Source organism: Coregonus lavaretus, assembly GCF_964263955.1.
Source record: "Coregonus lavaretus genome assembly, chromosome: 35".
Lineage (NCBI taxonomy): Eukaryota > Metazoa > Chordata > Actinopteri > Salmoniformes > Salmonidae > Coregonus > Coregonus lavaretus.
This window is the reverse complement of record NC_140022.1, coordinates 5,216,118-5,235,532: the sequence shown is the minus strand read 5'-3', so window position 1 is coordinate 5,235,532 and position 19,415 is coordinate 5,216,118. Positions and strand designations below refer to the sequence as shown.

The window sequence follows — 19,415 nt, the reverse complement described above, 5'->3', positions numbered from 1 at the left end:
GGCAATGGTCAAGTTTACCACCAACAGGTGGAAACAGTAGAATATACAAATCACCGCAAATATTTAATTTGTCAGATGTTGAAAAGGTCTGTCAAGTTAAACCCATTCTTACCATTGAGCCTGAGGCCTATGCAAGAATGCATGACATTGTGAAGAAAAAAAACTTGACAATCTTTGGGGGAGGAAATACAGTTATTAATGCAATCAGTGTCAAATGGGCTAAGGCAACGTTTTAAAGGTAAACCTATTTTAATAAAACGGCACAATACAAAGTGGAACTTTCGTAGAATCAACTTGTTGTTTATCGGCCTCATGGCGTTTTTTTATAATATCGGTAATTGAGTGCGCCTGGATTTGAAAAAAACCAACTGTGAAGTCATATGACATAATCCCCATTTGATCACGTGACCGCAGTATACAAAACAATTCGTTGCTTTCCTTCTACATGTGTTTACGACGTTCTTTATACCTCAGTGGTGTATGAAGGAGATGGAAGTCAACATGAACACAATGCTGGCTGCAGGGCTTCTACTGCTTTTCGCTATGCCCGGCGAACCTTACAGAATCCCTCCGCACGAGGAAGTCGCCAGGATGGCTAGATTCGTCGCCAACCAGTGCAACTGGGCTTCCATGGCCACAATATCGACCCATGAGCCAGTGCAAGGACAACCCTTCTCCAATGCATTCTCTATCAGTGACGGGCCAGTCGGGTCTGGGACTGGGGTGCCCTACATGTTCCTCACCAGTATGGAGATCTCTGTTCAGGATTTAAAGGTGGGTAGGACAATATTTCTGTCAATTGTAACTTAGGAAAGGTATACAAGGACGTAAAGTCGATGACAGATAAGGTTATTATTTGCATTATGCCGGCTACTGCAAGAAACATACCTTGTTCCATTTGTAGTTGACACTTCATTTACATTTAGAACCATGACTGAAAGTTGTTGAATTATGCAACTCTCATTGGTGCTATCATGAGTCAGCTGCTTTTGGGGAGTGACACAGCAATTTTTTGTAATGACGTCACACGTCACGCTTCAGTCTTATGTTGACGTGGCAGTGAATTGACAGCTTCAAGTCTGAACCAGCCAGCACCATGTATGCCGGTTTACCACACACACTTGGGGCTCAATTCAATAAGATCCGCTTTAGCCTGACATCCGCATAGTGGTTGTTTTGACAGTGTCAGATGTTGAACTCCGTTAGAGCTGTCGAATCCACAAGTGGCTCCTGGCATTATACCTAAAGCGGGCAAAACCATAGGCTAAACTATTGACCTTTTCTCTAATATATAACCTACACAGGCCTATATGTGTGATGCCATTCAAAGGGATGTGCTGAAGAGTAAGGAGATGCTGACTGACTGTGTGTTTCAGGTGAACCCCCAGGCTTCCTTGTCCATGTCCCTGGCCCAGACAGACTTCTGTAAGAACCAAGGATACGACCCTCAGGATCCCCTGTGTGCCCACATCATCTTCTCTGGCTCTGTGCTGGAGGTGAGGGTTAATGACACACACATACACACACTGACGCACGCACTATCAGTCTCACTCACTCGCACACACACTACTCCACGTTACAGAGTTTATCATCATGAATCCTCACTGTTCTGTTTACCTGTATGTCTCTGATAGATTAACGGTACAGAGGCCACCTTTGCCAAGAAAGCCCTGTTCAGCCGGCACCCTGAGATGGTTGACTGGCCCACCGATCACAACTGGTTCTTTGCCAAGATGAACATCACCAAGGTGTGGGTTCTGGACTACTTTGGAGGGGTGAAGACAGTCACCCCAGAAGCCTACTTCAAGGCTACACCCTTCAAGGTTACACCCTACAACAGACACCACTGAGTGAGTAGCTATTGATGCTCTTCTCTTGCCTCTGAGGCTCTGTCCAGAAACAACCCCTAGCCTCTAACCCTGGATCAGTGACTAGAGGTATCACTGCCTGTTGCAAATAATCTGGGATGCACTTTTGTGGAGTGCACCTCTGAAACAGAGTCTGATTGGTCAGATGTCATGGAGTTTGATCAATGTGTCATACATATGGCTTATTGTCAGGAATGAAAGTAAGGAATAGCACTAAGTGCACGTGACAAAAATGTACTGAGTCACTGTTTTAGTTAACAGTGGCCTCAGAACAGCTGACCGTTGTCTTTCTGTCTTGTGATTCTTTTAGGAGGACACCACAGTCAGTTTTTGATGTGGAGGGATCCTAAGTGTTTCGTAGTGGTCAAGAGGATGGACCCAATATTCAGAACAATGAAGACTCTTCCCCCCCCAACTAAATTAGCTCAATAATGGCCATTTGCTGAATTCCAAATAATTTCATATCTACTGGGGTGTCTGGGGGGGAAGGGGATGGTTTGGAATTCAGAGTTTGTCTCTCATATGCTTGCAATTTAAATGTATGCCTATAGGGATGGATCTGTGTGTGTAATTGCATGAGTGAGAAGGTTATACCCTTTAGGAAACTCTCTTGTTGTGCAATATAATTATTTGATTGGTTTTAAGAAGGACTGCCTTTGTTGTTAGGGAGTCCATTTAGCTTTTTTATTTATATAAGAAATAATTCAATCAATCAATCAATCAAATTGTATTTATAAAGCCCTTTTTACATCAGTAGGTGTCACAAAGTGCTATACAGAAACCCAGCTTAAAACCCCAAACAGCAAACAATGCAGATGTAGAAGCATCCCTCTCAACCATATAATTGTTCAATTCCTCATCAATCCACGGGGATATAACAGTTTTTACAGTCATTTTTTTAATACGTACATGCTTATTAGTAACTGGAATAAGCAATTTCATCAATCAATCAATCAATTTTATTTTATATAGCCCTTCGTACATCAGCTAATATCTCGAAGTGCTGTACAGAAACCCAGCCTAAAACCCCAAACAGCTAGTAATGCAGGTGTAGAAGCACGGTGGCTAGGAAAAACTCCCTAGAAAGGCCAAAACCTAGGAAGAAACCTAGAGAGGAACCAGGCTATGAGGGGTGGCCAGTCCTCTTCTGGCTGTGCCGGGTGGAGATTATAACAGAACCATGCTAAGATGTTCAAAAATGTTCATAAGTGACAAGCATGGTCAAATAATAATCAGGAATAAATCTCAGTTGGCTTTTCATAGCCGATCATTAAGAGTTGAAAACAGCAGGTCTGGGACAGGTAGGGGTTCCATAACCGCAGGCAGAACAGTTGAAACTGGAATAGCAGCAAGGCCAGGCGGACTGGGGACAGCAAGGAGTCACCACGGCCGGTAGTCCCGACGTATGGTCCTAGGGCTCAGGTCTCTCAGTTGGCTTTTCATAGCCGATCATTAAGAGTTGAAAACAGCAGGTCTGGGACAGGTAGGGGTTTCGTAACCGCAGGCAGAACAGTTGAAACTGGAATAGCAGCAAGGCCAGGCGGACTGGGGACAGCAAGGTGTCAGCATGCCCGGTAGTCCTGACGTATGGTCCTAGGGCTCAGGTTCTCAGAGAGAAAGAGAGAACGAGAGAATTAGAGAGAGCATACTTAAATTCACACAGGACACTGGATAAGACAGGAGAAGTACTCCAGGTATAACCAACTAACCCCAGCCCCCCGTCACATAAACTACTGCAGCATAAATACTGGAGGCTGAGACAGGAGCGGTCCGGAGACACTGTGGCCCCATCCGAAGAAACCCCCGGACAGGGCCAAACAGGAAGGATATAATTGATGGCATCACTCTCCCATGTTAGGTGAGCAGTCATATGCAGTGTTGTATTTTTACCACAAGGGGGGGGGGGCTGCTTGTTACAGATAGAAGCAGCTGCTTGAAGGGTAGTTCGACCAAATTACATATTTTGTTGTAGTATGGAGGGGATTTTTAAAAATGCCATTTTGGCCTGCCAACAAGGGTACCACGCTCTATTGTTTTTGGACAATGCCACCAATAAGCTGTAGCAAGGTGAACAAACCCACATTCTGGGTGGCTGACTAGCTCCATAGAATAGCTTTTGAATGTAGGTATCCATAAAATTAGAATACATTGTAATTTGGGTGAACCATTTCTTTAAAGCAAAGGAAGAACATGACACTCATGTTGAATTAAACTGTGAGTGTTATTCCAGTCAGTGGTATGTGTTGATTATGAAGCATTGCACTTGTCATCTACAAATCCATTTGTCATTTTATAAGTACATTTTTCTTAGTCTTTCATTTAATCAGTTTGGGTCTCATTCATTTCAATTCAATATCATGCCAAAATAGAACTAAATATGACATTAGAATATTTTTTACTAATAATTATTCTGTTCTACAACTTCACTTCCGATTTTGCTGGAATTTAAATACATTATTTGTATATATTTATACATGAAATAAGTATTTGATATATAGGCTACTCTAAAAAAAATGTTTTACTCAGTGCCATGATTTTAGGATTAGCCTGAAATGGCTTCATAAGCTTTTCTGATCACCACTTGTAAAACAAACTGATTCAAGTTTTGATATTTTGATGCTGACATGATACATTTTTAAAAACAAAATGATGGATGATTTGTATAAATAAAGCTAGATTTTTGTAAGTACAGTACTTTCCTTTGTTCTTTATTAAATGTAATATTTATCTTATTAATATTAAATAATCAGGTTGGTTGCAAGTAAGATGAGTCAATAGAACTGTATAGCACACAGCTCTTCAGTCACTGGGCTACTAAGTAGATGAGTCAATAGAACTGTATAGCACACAGCTCTTCAGTCACTGGGCTACTAAGTAGATGAGTCAGTAGAACTGTATAGCACACAGCTCTTCAGTCACTGGGCTACTAAGTAGAGGAGTCAATAGAACTGTATAGCACACAGCTCTTCAGTCACTGGGCTACTAAGTAGATGAGTCAATAGAACTGTATAGCACACAGCTCTTCAGTCACTGGGCTACTAAGTAGATGAGTCAGTAGAACTGTATAGCACACAGCTCTTCAGTAACTGGGCTACTAAGTAGATGAGTCAGTAGAACTGTATAGCACACAGCTCTTCAGTCACTGGGCTACTAAGTAGATGAGTCAGTAGAACTGTATAGCACACAGCTCTTCAGTCACTGGGCTACTAAGTAGAGGAGTCAATAGAACTGTATAGCACACAGCTCTTCAGTCAAGAACATGTTCCTCTCAACATTGACAGGGAGTGCCTTCCTGAGTACGGAGAAGGAGCCATGTCTTAGAGTTGAGGATAGGGGAAGGGTAGGCCAGGGTGAGAGGCGCGCGCATGTTTGTGTGTTTGTGTGTGTGTGTGTCGTGTAACCAGGTGGAGCAACACTAAGCCACTTCCTGTACACTAAGGCGAGGAGCCGCCAGCGAGTCGACACATCACTCAGCCTCAAGCTGCACCCCAACACAGAGAGAGACAGGAGAACGAGAAGTTACCCATAAAACTCAGCTTTGGAGGCCCATCATCCCCCAAGGCCCAGGAAGACAGAAGAGAGGACGGCAGAGAGGAGTGTGGCACGGTTTCTAAGAGAAGGGGCTCGACCGCACCCATCCAGAGAGGAGCGATGGACCCTCGGAAGAGGACGGGAGGCCTGCTGGTCCTGTCTACTGCACTACCCTATGCCGGTAAGACCCCTCCAAACCCTGTCTCTCTTTGCACCTGGGCTCATCCCTAAACCCTGACCCCTGTCACTCGGTGTCTCAACCCTCCGAAGCCTCCAACAACCTGGTATCATGGAAGAGCTGGTGTAACTCTGTAGTATTTAGCTATAAGTCTAGTTGACCCATTATAGACCACTATACAGCTGTACAGTCACCTACTCCAATGGAGTCGTACTACCTATGATGCCTGCAGAGTGCTTTGAATCCTGGCTGGGTAAAACACGGCTCACTCATGGTGGTGTCCTCCGTTTCTCAACAAGAGACGGCCATCTTTGACGAAGCAGGAAAAGACAAACGAGGGAGAGCAAAACCCAGCGGTGTAGTCATGTAGTGGGGTTCATAAACACAAGTCTTCCATGTTCTCACACAGGTGTTTAGAACCAGGGCATATTGTTAGCGGAAATAATAACTTGACCCATATTTAACTTATTGGCCCTGAATGAAGGGAGTTGTACATTTTGAACCACATTTATTCCCTTTCCTTGCATACTACTCTCTCCATCGTGTCAATGCCCTCATGTTGGTTTGGATTTCAAATTTTAACTTCCAGTGAAGTGTGTGTGTGTGTGTGTGTGTGTGTGTGATCTTTATTGTACACCAGTGAACAGACAGAGACCCGGCTCTGTGACTTTGAGTTGGGTTTTGATCATGTGTAGAATACAGAGTTGTCTGCTGTCTCCTTCCTCTCTGATTGTTGTGCTTTCTCTCATCAAAGGGGCCAGATTGAATATTTTTTAAACACGCCAATTTAAAAATGAATAGGAGCATTTTACATGGCACCATAGAATTAAGTGGAAATAAATGGTCATCGTATGGTACAGTTGAAAACATTTGCCCAGATGAGTTAATTCCAGTAAAATTATAATACTATTGTTTCCCTGTTCCAACACTCATTCTCAAATCCTTACTGTGAGTGTAAATTACGGTATTGTTCTTTTATTGTTATATAATAGTGCAAAGTAGGTGGTGCATTACTCTGAATCATAATATAATTATATTGAAATTAGGGATAGCCTATCTGGATAAATAATGTTTTCATTGTGAGTAACTATATACTTTACCATTACCTTGTTATTACCACTTAGCTCCGTGCTGTAATGTAATGTTCTACCAGAAAGGGTAATATAATCCTAGAACACAACCAGTGAAATAAAGGTTATGGTAAGGTTTAGAAAAGGAGAAGAGATGCAAAAATATAAAGGTGAAAAAGACAGCATGATATTTTGACTTTTTCAACTTCTCAAGGGATGAGGCAGAGAATGAGGGGTTGCTTGAAAAATTGCTAATGATTACTTCATTTAAAAATATATATTTCATAATTCTAACTTTCTGATTTTGCTGAGGCAGTGTCGGCGGCGTAGGCTAGTCTACAGTATGGATGAGTGCTCAGGGCCCCGTCATCAACCTATTTGTATTTATTAGAGATCCCCATTAACTGCTTCCAAGGCAGCAGCTACTCTTCCTGGGGTCCAAACACATTAAGGCACTTACATTACACACAAAACAAAAGATAAAACAGTACATCATATAACATTATTACACCACTACATATCTACAATACAAAATGTATAATACAACAATATTACAATGTGCGTGTGCTAGTGCGTGTGAATGACGGTCAATGATCAACTCTTTATTTAGATAAGCAATTAAAAAAGCGGAAAGGTTTATGGTTACTGTACTATGCGTTTAAATAATGGTGTGTTCTTTTGGACATTATACAGGTGTCCTATTCGGACGGTAAAGATGTGTAGATGACCATATACTGCCTAACTGCACAAGTCCTCGCACACGCTCATTAGAGAAAGTGTCAGTGTTGTCAATAGCTTATCTTCTCCATTTTGCTCTTTACAAATTGCTCCTTGTGTTAGAGAAACTATCTGCCAGTTGGCTGTGTCATTTTGGGGAATCTTTTGTTTTTGTACCCGTCATAGAACACAAAGTGTTTAGTGTGAGATGCATTACTGTAACCATGATAGGGTTGGGGTTCTCTCTCACTCACATCCCACTGTGACAGAGAACCATGTAGGAGGGCCTTCTGTTTCCGCTCTTTACTGTGAACAACACTAGAGTATTAAATGGTGATACTATCAGTTACACTATTATCAAGTCCCAATGACAAAAGGCAGGTCCATAAAATCAGAAATGACATGTAGTGATATTTATTTAATCACAGTGAGCAACTTTTGGGGTTTAAGTTGCAGTTTATGTTAAATTATTAATGTGTTGATGTTCATGATTTGCAGAATTGTAATAAAAAAAATGCAATAGTCTATACAAAATGTTTTAATGCAATTCAAGCAGCTACATTGAACCCTTAATTTTGGCCTGTGTTAAACTGAGCGCGCTCTAAAGACTGATCAGCAATCTCTGAGAAAAAAGAAAATAATACTTTTTACCACTCAAATCATCTGATTATGCAATTCAAACATAAACAGTCTGTCTTCAGAGTCAAAAGCTGAATGGAAATTTCTTCACGTCTTCAGAGTTTTACGTGGGTGAAATCACATCACTCAATGACGGTACATCAAAGTTGCTGAGTGTCACCTTTTAAACAAGGATTTGAACACACCTACTGGTTTCTCTCTTTCCTACAAACTTCTGGCGAGAAATGACAGATGTTGATGTCACCACACTGCAAAATAATCTATCAAAACAAAGATTTCAGTCAGTTTCCTTTTAGGAGACCAGTGAATACATGGTATGTTCCATCAACACGGTCACTGGCAGTATGACGCTAAAGTTAGCAATTATAATATTATTGTTTCCCTGTTCCAACACTCATTCTCAAATCCTTACTGTGAGTGTAAGTTACGGTATTGTTCTTTTATTGTTATATAATAGTGCAAAGTAGGTGGTGCATTACTCTGAATCATAATATAATTATATTGAAATTAGGGATAGCCTATCTGGATAAATAATGTTTTCATTGTGAGTAACTATATACTTTACCATTACTGTGTTATTACCACTATAATATAATTATATTGAAATTAGGGATAGCCTATCTGGACAAATAATGTTTTCATTGTGAGTAACTATATACCTTTTTAAACAAGGATTTGAACACCCCTACTGGTTTCTCTCTTTCCTACAAACTTCTGGCGAGAAATGACAGATGTTGATGTCACCACACTGCAAAATAATCTATCAAAACAAAGATTTCAGTCAGTTTCCTTTTAGGAGACCAGTAAATACATGGTATGTTCCATCAACACAGTCACTGGCAGTATGACGCTAAAGTTAGCAATAAAAGACCTCAGCAGCAGACTCTTTAACAACAGTTAAAAAGCCTGTAACCTTTTACCTTTTACATTCAAATTCTCCCCGTTTACCTGTGGCCACAGCACTGCACTGGTCAGGCCTGAGATGGACTTGACTGAGGCTGCTATTCAATCAAACACACAATCCGAGTTTTAGGGATGGGCTATTTCAAAATGAACTCTCCCCTCGCTGCAATAATCAATGTTGGATTCACATACTCAATGAAAAACAGGCTAGGTTCACACACAACATAGACAAATTCCAATATTTCTGTTTAAAAAAAGTGTTTTTCTTGCACATTCACATGCATACATTCACACACTCATAATTGTACAATATATTATACGACTGGACCCTGTAAAGTTCTCAGGGTTTGAGACACGAACTCTGACCGCAATGTGGGGAGCGAGCGAGAGAGAGAGTGAGGGAGCGAGAGACCGAGGGAGTGGTGCTGAGATGTTCTTGTAGCGCTGCAGTGGCTTCTTAAAAATAGTTATTAGGAAATAACCTGCATGATTGAATCATGTCTCATCATGTGTTATCCCCAACCCCCCCAGCCTCTCACTGACAGCTTCTCACTCAAGGCTTCCTGTGTCAGATAATATCACTTCACGATGATCTAGCTATCTCGCCTGCTATTTGTAATCATACCTCACGTTTCATCGTGCTGGGGTCAATCGCATTACATTTCAGTTCCTGTCGGTACGCCTCTTACAGGACATGTGATTTCTCCACAGCCCTGCAATTCAATTTGGAGTGTAGGCGTAATTGACCCTAACTTAACGTGCACAACATGTAATCTGGTTTAACCTTCGCTAGAACTTGTTCACATGTAAATGTATTGCACAATGGAAGTATTACACAATATGGTGCTATAAAGCATCACATTTGAGTATGAAGTGATTAAGAACACAGATTATCTATTTTTCTTTACGTCAAATGATGAACTATCTGGAGCAAGTTCTTTTTGAAGTGGAAACAGAAAGTATTGCTATTCATGCCCCATGTGTTTTGCCATTTCTGCAGAGGCCCCTGGGGAGGCTTTAACCACACTAGGGTTTACCTGTGGTGGGAAGGGAGAGACGTCTGTGAGGCGACCACAGCCATGGTCATGGCAGTGCTAGTGATAGTGGAAACGTCTCCCTCCAAGGTCAAAAGAGACATGTTTCATGTCAAAAGACAAAAAGTTATTGAAAAAAACGTTGATCAGTCGCTTACTGAATGACCTTATTGTAAATGTTGTTTTGTATGTACACATTTAAAAGGTGCTACAAACACAGAACAAAGACTGTTCATTTAGTCAATCACTCACTCAATGTCCTATTACCAACAGTAACCTGTAGGCCGTCTGTCGATAAATAATAGGTACACGTCAACTATGACAGACAAAATGAGAAAAAAAAATCCAGAAAATCACATTGTAGGATTTTTAATGAATTTATTTGCAAATTATGGTGGAAAATAAGTATTTGGTCAATAACAAAAGTTTCTCAATACTTTGTTATATACCCTTTGTTGGCAATGACACAGGTCAAACGTTTTCTGTAAGTCTTCACAAGGTTTTCACACACTGTTGCTGGTATTTTGGCCCATTCCTCCATGCAGATCTCCTCTAGAGCAGTGATGTTTTGGGGCTGTCGCTGGGCAACACAGACTTTCAACTCCCTCCAGAGATTTTCTATGGGGTTGAGATCTGGAGACTGGCTAGGCCACTCCAGGACCTTGAAATGCTTCTTACGAAGCCACTCCTTCATTGCCCGGGCAGTGTGTTTGGGATCATTGTCATGCTGAAAGACCCAGCCACGTTTCATCTTCAATGCCCTTGCTGATGGAAGGAGGTTTTCACTCAAAATCTCACGATACATGGCCCCATTCATTCTTTCCTTTACACGGATCAGTCGTCCTGGTCCCTTTGCAGAAAAACAGCCCCAAAGCATGATGTTTCCACCCCCATGCTTCACAGTAGGTATGGTGTTCTTTGGATGCAACTCAGCATTCTTTGTCCTCCAAACACGACGAGTTGAGTTTTTACCAAAAAGTTCTATTTTGGTTTCATCTGACCATATGACATTCTCCCAATCCTCTTCTGGATCATCCAAATGCACTCTAGCAAACTTCAGACGGGCCTGGACATGTACTGGCTTAAGCAGGGGGACACGTCTAGGATTTGAGTCCCTGGCGGCGTAGTGTGTTACTGATGGTAGGCTTTGTTACTTTGGTCCCAGCTCTCTGCAGGTCATTCACTAGGTCCCCCCGTGTGGTTCTGGGATTTTTGCTCACCGTTCTTGTGATCATTTTGACCCCACGGGGTGAGATCTTGCGTGGAGCCCCAGATCGAGGGAGATTATCAGTGGTCTTGTATGTCTTCCATTTCCTAATAATTGCTCCCACAGTTGATTTCTTCAAACCAAGCAGATTACCTATTGCAGATTCAGTCTTCCCAGCCTGGTGCAGGTCTACAATTTTGTTGCTGGTGTCCTTTGACAGCTCTTTGGTCTTGGCCATAGTGGAGTTTGGAGTGTGAATGTTTGAGGTTGTGGACAGGTGTCTGGATTTTTTTTTCTCAATTTGTCTGTCATAGTTGACGTGTACCTATGATGAAAACTACAGGCCTCTCATCTTTTTAAGTGGGAGAACTTGCACAATTGGTGGCTAAATACTTTTTTCCCCCACTGTAGTTGATGTGGTGGGCAACACAGTGTGCATAGTGCTTAGTCTCTACCGTTTACACTGAGTATACAAAACATTAAGAACACCTGCTCTTTCCATGACAGACTGACCAGGTGAATCCAGGTGAAAGCTATGATCACTTATTGATGTCAATTGTTAAATCCACTTCAATCAGTGTAAGTGAATTGGAGGCGACAGGTTAAAGAAGGATTTTTACGCCTTGAGACGGTTGAGACATGGATTGTGTATGTGTTCCATTCAGAGGGTGAAAGGGCAAGACAAAAGATTTAAGTGCCTTTGAACGGGGTATGGTAGTAGGTGCCAGGCGCACCGGTTTGAGTGTGTCAAGAACTGCAACGCTGCTTGGTTTTTCACGCTCAACAGTTTCCAATGTGTATCCAGACAACTTGATACAACTGTGGGAAGCATTGGAGTCGGCATGAGCCAGCATCCCTGTGGAACGCTTTCGACACCTTGTAGAGGCCATACTCCAACGATTTGAGGCTGTTCTGAGGGCAAAAGGGGGTGCAACTCAATATTAGGAAGGTGTTCCTAATGTTTTGTACACTCAGTGTATATTGTATGTTGGCCTAAGACTGCAGGAAAAATCCCACACAGGACCTGTAGGACCTTTTTTTAAGGGTCAGTGTGCGACTTTATGCTTTTGATTCCACACTTTCAATAGCTCTGCCTCCGTCACACTTTCTGAGGATAAATAACAAAACAGACAAAGTGTCAGGGAGGATGAAGGAAATACATTGCAATACAATTGCCAAAGACTCCAGCCACCCTTGTCATAGACTGTTCTCTCTGCTACCTGTTGTATTCGGCGCATGTGACAAATAACATTTGATTTGATTTGACACAGAGCAGGCCCCAATGAAAAAATGCACACATTACCATACAATCTAGCTGTATTCTATAGCTATTGCCATAGGTTTTATAATTTGCATGATGCATGAATTAAATCCATTATTTGCATTCTGAAAGGCAAGGAAAACATTTAGAATGTTGAATTCTGACATCAGACTCTCGACAAACACATTTTCATTGAGTATATCTCTCTCTCTTTTAGTCGCCTTGGATAAAAGCATTCGCCAGATGACTACATTATTACTTGATTAGACTAAGAAAGCATTTCATGTTGTAGTGCTTTGATGAGGCTCCTCTAACAGGGTCCTCTTCATTAGGGCACACCTTAGCAAAACATTTTTGCAACAGGAAACAAAAACAAATGTTTCTTATTGGACAATTTCAGGTGGCCCCTCCCTGTTTCAATCTGTTTTCTTCCGTCCGGGTACCTAATGAATACGACCCAGCACCAGTCTGCTACTGTAGCCCTGACCCTGTCTTCTATGAGTCACATGCTGTGTTCTGCCATGGCTTTTAGTGCAGGTGAAATGAGGCTTTTAGTGCAGGTGAAATGAGGCGAAGGCTGATTTTCTATTAGTCTGGTTGAACAACTTTGGTAGTACAGTACTGCTAATGCAGCTGGACAAGCGCATCAGACCACATATCCTCTCTCATTCACTGACTGGCACATATAGGCTACTGCACAGCCTACTCTCTCATTCACTGACTGGCACATATAGGCTACTGCACAGCCTACTCTCTCATTCACTGACTGGCACATATAGGCTACTGCACAGCCTACTCTCTCATTCACTGACTGGCACATATAGGCTACTGCACAGCCTACTCTCTCATTCACTGACTGGCACATATAGGCTACTGCACAGCCTACTCTCTCATTCACTGCAGGTGCAAGCAGACATCAGATTTCAGTAGAAAACATCAGCAAACATCTCTGCATCTACAAATACATGTATTAATACTAAACAGCAAGGGCACTGTGCATGTAGACAGTTACCTGGAGGTAAAATGATAATCCCGACACAGACAGATCAGGAAAAAGGGACAATTGTGAACTTTTCTGTATGTGGAAACACACACAAACACACAAACACATGCTTGCCTCTGTATTCAGAATGCTGAAGGTCTCATCCTATTATCCCTCTGAAAGGGAGAGAACAAATGTAGCCAGCACCACACACACAGGTCAACACAGTTCAAGGCCAGGTGTTCCTAATGTTTGGTACACTCAATGTATACTGTATATACTTCTTAAGAGCTTACTGACCACAGGGTTTCAGTGTCTCAGCCATCCTAAGGCCTGACCACAGTGTTTCAGTGTCTCAGCCATCCTAAGGCCTGACCACAGGGTTTCAGTGTCTCAGCCATCCTAAGGCCTGACCACAGTGTTGCAGTGTCTCAGCCATCCTAAGGCCTGACCACAGTGTTTCAGTGTCTCAGCCATCCTAAGGCCTGACCACAGTGTTTCAGTGTCTCAGCCATCCTAAGGCCTGACCACAGTGTTTCAGTGTCTCAGCCATCCTAAGGCCTGACCACAGTGTTTCAGTGTCTCAGCCATCCTAAGGCCTGACCACAGTGTTTCAGTGTCTCAGTCATCCTAAGGCCTGACCACAGTGTTTCAGTGTCTCAGCCATCCTAAGGCCTGACCACAGTGTTGCAGTGTCTCAGCCATCCTGAGGCCTGACCACAGTGTTTCAGTGTCTCAGTCATCCTAAGGCCTGACCACAGTGTTTCAGTGTCTCAGTCATCCTAAGGCCTGACCAGTGTTTCAGTGTCTCAGCCATCCTAAGGCCTGACCTCAGTGTCTCAGCCATCCTAAGGCCTGACCTCAGTGTCTCAGCCATCCTAAGGCCTGACCAGTGTTTCAGTGTCTCAGCCATCCTAAGGCCTGACCACAGTGTTTCATCAGTTTCTGTAATCCTGACTGCATCCTTATCGTCAGTCTCTCTCTTGAAGGGAGGCCTAACTGTTTCTAGATCAGATATGTCTTAGTGGAAATTACAGATAAGGGGGGGGGGGGTATTTTGCAATCCCTGGTCCATGGACCGATACCTATCGCTAGGATGTCTGATTTGGTCTCTGAGCTTTAGTCAGTCCTGGTACAAAGTAAGTTGGAAATAGGTCTTTGCTGATGACATATATAAGTAACAGAAACACACACCTGGGGCTCACACAGGCAGTTATACCACCTCAGACTCAGAACGTGTTGCAGCTGAGGAAACCACTGAGCTAGATACAGCTCCACTCACCCCCACCACAAAAAGGCTTAGAGTCACTGCAACCACACTGAGCCTGACTGCCATATGACTGTCTTCCTGAGACACAGAGAGAAACTGTTTCTGTTCAGTACATGAGAGAGAAAGATAGACTGTGTGTGTGTGTGTGCGTGCATGTGAAACTGAGTGATGGCAGCCACTGCGCATAGACACACACACTCACTCCCACACATTGTTATTCCTACTTCAATTCACCTTCCTGACATAATCTTTCTACCAGTGAGGGGTGGGTTTTACTGGGGGTGTTTGTGTGTGTGTGTTCTCATTAATGTCAACCTCTCCCCTGCAGAGGCGGTGACCCCGCTGTACGACCCTAAACTCTGCTACATCCTGGACGGCTTCCTCCTGCTCTACGGCCTCATCATCACTGGACTGTTGCTCAAAGAGAAAGTGAGTCCAAGTTTACACACCACTATATGGGTAGATGTAGATAAACCTCTGATTGGATATACAGGTACCAGTTTTATTGAGACCAGTTATTGTCTCAACATATTTGGCTGATCTCTCTCTCTCTCTCTCGTAGTTCTTCAAGTCCAAGGGCAAAATATTGAAGGATGACGAAATCTACACTGTGAGTAGCCATTCCTTTTGTGTGTGTGTGTGTGTGTGTGTGTGTGTTGTTGTTTTTGGAACACTGTCTCTGTGTTTTCTAGGATCTTAAACCTACGGGTGGGGACGGTTATGGACGAATAAACAGAAGAGATCCAGAGAGTGGAATGACACGCGATGTAAGTGTGTGTATAAAGTGTGTGTGTATGGATCAATATCTTGTGAATAGCAGAATAAGATTAGCATTACTGTAATCATGCACCAAAAGTCTGATTCTGTGTACGTTGTTATGTTATTCACAGAAACGCATGAATAATGACGACACTTACACGGTAAGTGCGTTACCCAACATGCAGTGCATTCGGAAAGTATTCAGACCCCTTGACTTTTTCCACATTTTGTTATATTACAGCCTTATTCTAAAATGGATTAAATTGTTTTTTCTCCCTCATTAATCTACACACAATACCCCATAATGACAAAGCAAAAACAGGTTTTTAGAAATTTTAGCAAATTTATAAAATAAATAAAAAAACGGAAATATTACATTTACATAAGTATTCAGACCCTTTACTCAGTACTTTGTTGAAGCACCTTCGGCAGCGATTATAGCCTCGTGTCTTCTTGGGTATGACGCTACTAGCTTGGCACACCTGTATTTGGTGAGTTTCTCCCATTCTTCTCTGCAGATCCTCTCAAGCTCTGTCAGGTTGGATGGGGAGCGTCTCTGCACAGCTATTTTCAGGTCTCTCCAGAGATGTTCAAGTCCGGGCTCTGGCTGGGCCACTCAAGGACATTCAGAGACTTGTCCCGAAGCCACTCCTGCGTTATCTTGGCTGTGTGCTTAGGGTCATTGTCCTGTTGGAAGGTGAACCTTCACCCCAGTCTGAGGTCCTGAGCGCTCTGGAGCAGGTTTTCATCAAGGATCTCTCTGAACTTTGCTCCGTTCATCTTTCCCTCGTTCCTGACTAGTCTCCCAGTCCCTGCAGCTGAAAAACATCCCCATAGCATAATGCTGCCACCCCCATGCTTCACCGTAGGGATGGTGCCAGGTTTCCTCCAGACGTGATGCTTGGCATTCAAGCCAAAGAGTTCAATCTTGGTTTCATCAGACCAGAGAATCTTGTTTCTCATGATCAGAGTCATGTGCCTTTTACTGAGGAGTGGCTTCCGTCTGGCCACTCTACCATAAAGGCCTGATTGGTGGAGTGCTGCAGAGATGGTTGTCCTTCTGGAAGGTTCTCCCATCTCCACAGAGGAACTCTGGAGCTCTGTCAGAGTGACCATCGCGTTCTTGGTCACCTCCTTGACCAAGGCCCTTCTCCCCCGATTGCTCAGTTTTGCCGGGGCGACCAGCTCTAGGAAGAGTCTTGGTGGTTCCAAACTTTTTCCATTTAAGAATGATGGAGGCCACTGTGTTCTTGGGGACCTTCAATGCTGCAGAAATTTTTTGGTACCCTTTCCCAGATCTGTGCCTCGACACAATCTGTCTCGGAGCTCGACGGACAATTCCTTCGACCTCATGGCTTGGTTTTTGCTCTGACATGCACTGTCAACTGTGGGACCTTATATAGACAAGTGTGCGCCTTTCCAAATCATGCCCAGTCAATTGAATTTACCACAGGTGGACTCCAATCAAGTTGTAGAAACATCTCAAGGATGATCAATGGAAACAGGATGCACCTGCGCTCAATTTCCATTCTCATAGGAAAAGGTCTGAATACTTATGTAAATAAGGTATTTCTGTTTTCGCTTTGTCATGATGGGGTGTTGTGTGTAGATTGATGAGGGCAAAAATGTATTTAATCAATTTTAGAATAAGGCTGTAACATAACAAAATGGGGAAAGGGAAAGGGCTCTGAATACCCTCCGAATGCACTGTATAATTTCATGTTAGTTTATATATTATAATAGATATGGATATTTTTCTTATAACAGTTTTTCCCTCCGCAGTCCCTTAAAAAACCAACAGACGACACGTACAGGGAGATCGCTGTGAAGGACAAGCAGCGCCGCAGAAACAAGAACGAACAGGTGTACCAGGTGTGTAGTTTAAGTTTATTTGTCGTATGCACAGGATACACATGGTTCACACAGTCCAACGAAATGCTTCCTTGCATGTTCCCTCTTGACCACGCCCCTCCACTCAATCAACCAATTAACAAGGCCTAAATACACAAACATAACAGCTCTTGTTTCACTATTATTTTCTCTCTGTTTGAGGGGACAGTGGTAGGGAAGTAGATGAGAGGGAAGTGTGCAGTGAGAGGTTTGGAACAAAGTGGATGAGGCAAGGGTTTAGTGAGAGATTTGGGATCAATCCTAGTTGACTGTGTCCTCCCTTCCCTTCCCCCCATCTATCAGGGTTTGAGTACCGCCACCAAGGATACCTATGACTCGCTCCAGATGCAGCCTCTCCCTCCTCCTCGCTAACAGAAACATCATGGAGGATCACGCCTCGTCCATCAGTCACTCCTGTTTACCTGCCACTTTCTATCGGCAATGAGTATACTGTTACAGCATTGTTACATATCCCTCCCCTCATATCATTTTGAACAGGTCAATAATTAGTTATTCACCCACCAACATCTACTAATCACTGATATCTAGAACAGTCCTTGTTGTGTAAAAAGTATGTTTGCAGTTGTTGTGTTCTCCCTTTTTTGTCTTTGTGAGGCTTTTTGTTGGAAAACCTGGACACTTTTGCACCAGTAACCATTTCATAACTGTCTTAATATATAAACTTGATTCTATTTTATCACTATTTTATGATGACTGTAGCGCTAGTCTCCGCTACTCCCCATACACCCCCAGTCTGTAACCTTTGACCTTGTACCCCATTCTACCAACCCGCCCTCATTGACTACTACTTCTCTAGTTTATAACTGGAGTAATTGAATGAAAGTACAAATATGTAGGTTATTTTGCGTACAGTGTAATTGTGTTCGCTCCCCCCCCCCCCCCATGTTATAAGAAATAATGTGCCTCGGCACTATAATAAAGCCATCTTATTAGAAAGATGTGTGATTTATATCAGGTTTGTCCCTTACCACTGATAGTATTATTCTGCAAAGGAGAGACACAATGGCAACAATGTTACAAATTTTAATTATGTTTCTAACAAAGTTACAGTAAGAGATTTTTCGTATACATTTGTAAGTAAAAAAACGTAATCCCCCCCAATACAGCAGACAAACAGGTCGACAAGATAGGACATAGTTAAACCACTATGGTCTCCCTACATAGTTCTTGTTCCTGTAACAACAGTGTGGAGTGATAGTAGTTGATATAGCAGTAGTAAGCTAGTATACTGTTGAGTGGGTGTGTTCAGCATCTATGTAGTCTGTCAAGTAGCGACATCATACCTTTCATTGCCACAGCCATGGGTCCACCACCTGGTGTTACCGTGACAACTCCAACCTCACTAAACGGGACTGGAGGAAGTAGGGACCAGATTTGGAACGTGTACAGAACAGTAACCTAAAGTAATCCGAATACGTTAGTTTGGGTAATCTAAAAATGACTTAAGTGTTTAGAATTTCACAGATAACTAGTAACAGTTTACATTTAGAAAGTAACCTACCCAACCTTGTGTGGGTGTCATAAAATATATGCATTACAGGATATATTCAGCGATATGTAGGCCTACATGTTTTGTCGTTTTTTTAAAATTTTCTTTAAAAAATATTAAATCACGATACACAGGCAGTGAATTGAGGCACTGGATCCTAAAACGTACAAAAATACCTTACATTTGACCATCTACCAATAGTAAGATAGTTCTGCATTGACATCCATACTGAATGAGAAAAAACCAACACCTCAAACAAATAAGCGCTTTTCAACAACACATTTTCTGCTCGATGATATCTTCCCTGAAATGTACCAAAATATACATTACGCTTTGGATGCCAGTGCTTAGTTCTGTATCGGTCTACTACAGTATAAATACGCTGTAGGGACGAGAGTAGAAAGACAAGCGTTAAGAGAGTGGGAAAGACCGTCACAGAGGCCGGGATTCAATCCGGTCCCGGGATATATATCTATGGCGGCTTTTAAAGGCAATGTTCCCTGCCATTCCCGGTAAATGCTGCATATGCCGGCTCAATCAGAAATTGCCTTTAAAAACCGCGATGCTTATAACCCGAGATCGGATTGAATCCCGGC

The 19,415-nt window shown here is 42.6% G+C and overlaps 2 protein-coding genes across 2 annotated transcripts; both read left to right on the top strand.

Moving 5' to 3' along the window:
- The first annotated feature begins 302 nt into the window (after positions 1 to 302).
- LOC311109636 (protein CREG1-like) lies at positions 303 to 4,559 on the top strand. Its single transcript, XM_084152586.1, has 4 exons — positions 303 to 774; positions 1,377 to 1,496; positions 1,635 to 1,850; positions 2,179 to 4,559. The coding sequence occupies exons 1-3, from the start codon at positions 481 to 483 to the stop codon at positions 1,848 to 1,850; spliced, it is 630 nt and encodes a 209-aa protein (XP_084008712.1). The 5' UTR covers positions 303 to 480; the 3' UTR covers positions 2,179 to 4,559.
- A 748-nt stretch (positions 4,560 to 5,307) lies between these two features.
- LOC311109637 (T-cell surface glycoprotein CD3 zeta chain-like) lies at positions 5,308 to 18,261 on the top strand. The gene is made up of 7 exons (XM_084152587.1): positions 5,308 to 5,580; positions 14,989 to 15,089; positions 15,223 to 15,270; positions 15,353 to 15,427; positions 15,551 to 15,580; positions 17,202 to 17,291; positions 17,613 to 18,261. Exons 1-7 carry the CDS (start codon positions 5,520 to 5,522, stop codon positions 17,679 to 17,681), a joined length of 474 nt encoding a protein of 157 aa, XP_084008713.1. The 5' UTR covers positions 5,308 to 5,519; the 3' UTR covers positions 17,682 to 18,261.
- Positions 18,262 to 19,415: the final 1,154 nt, after the last annotated feature.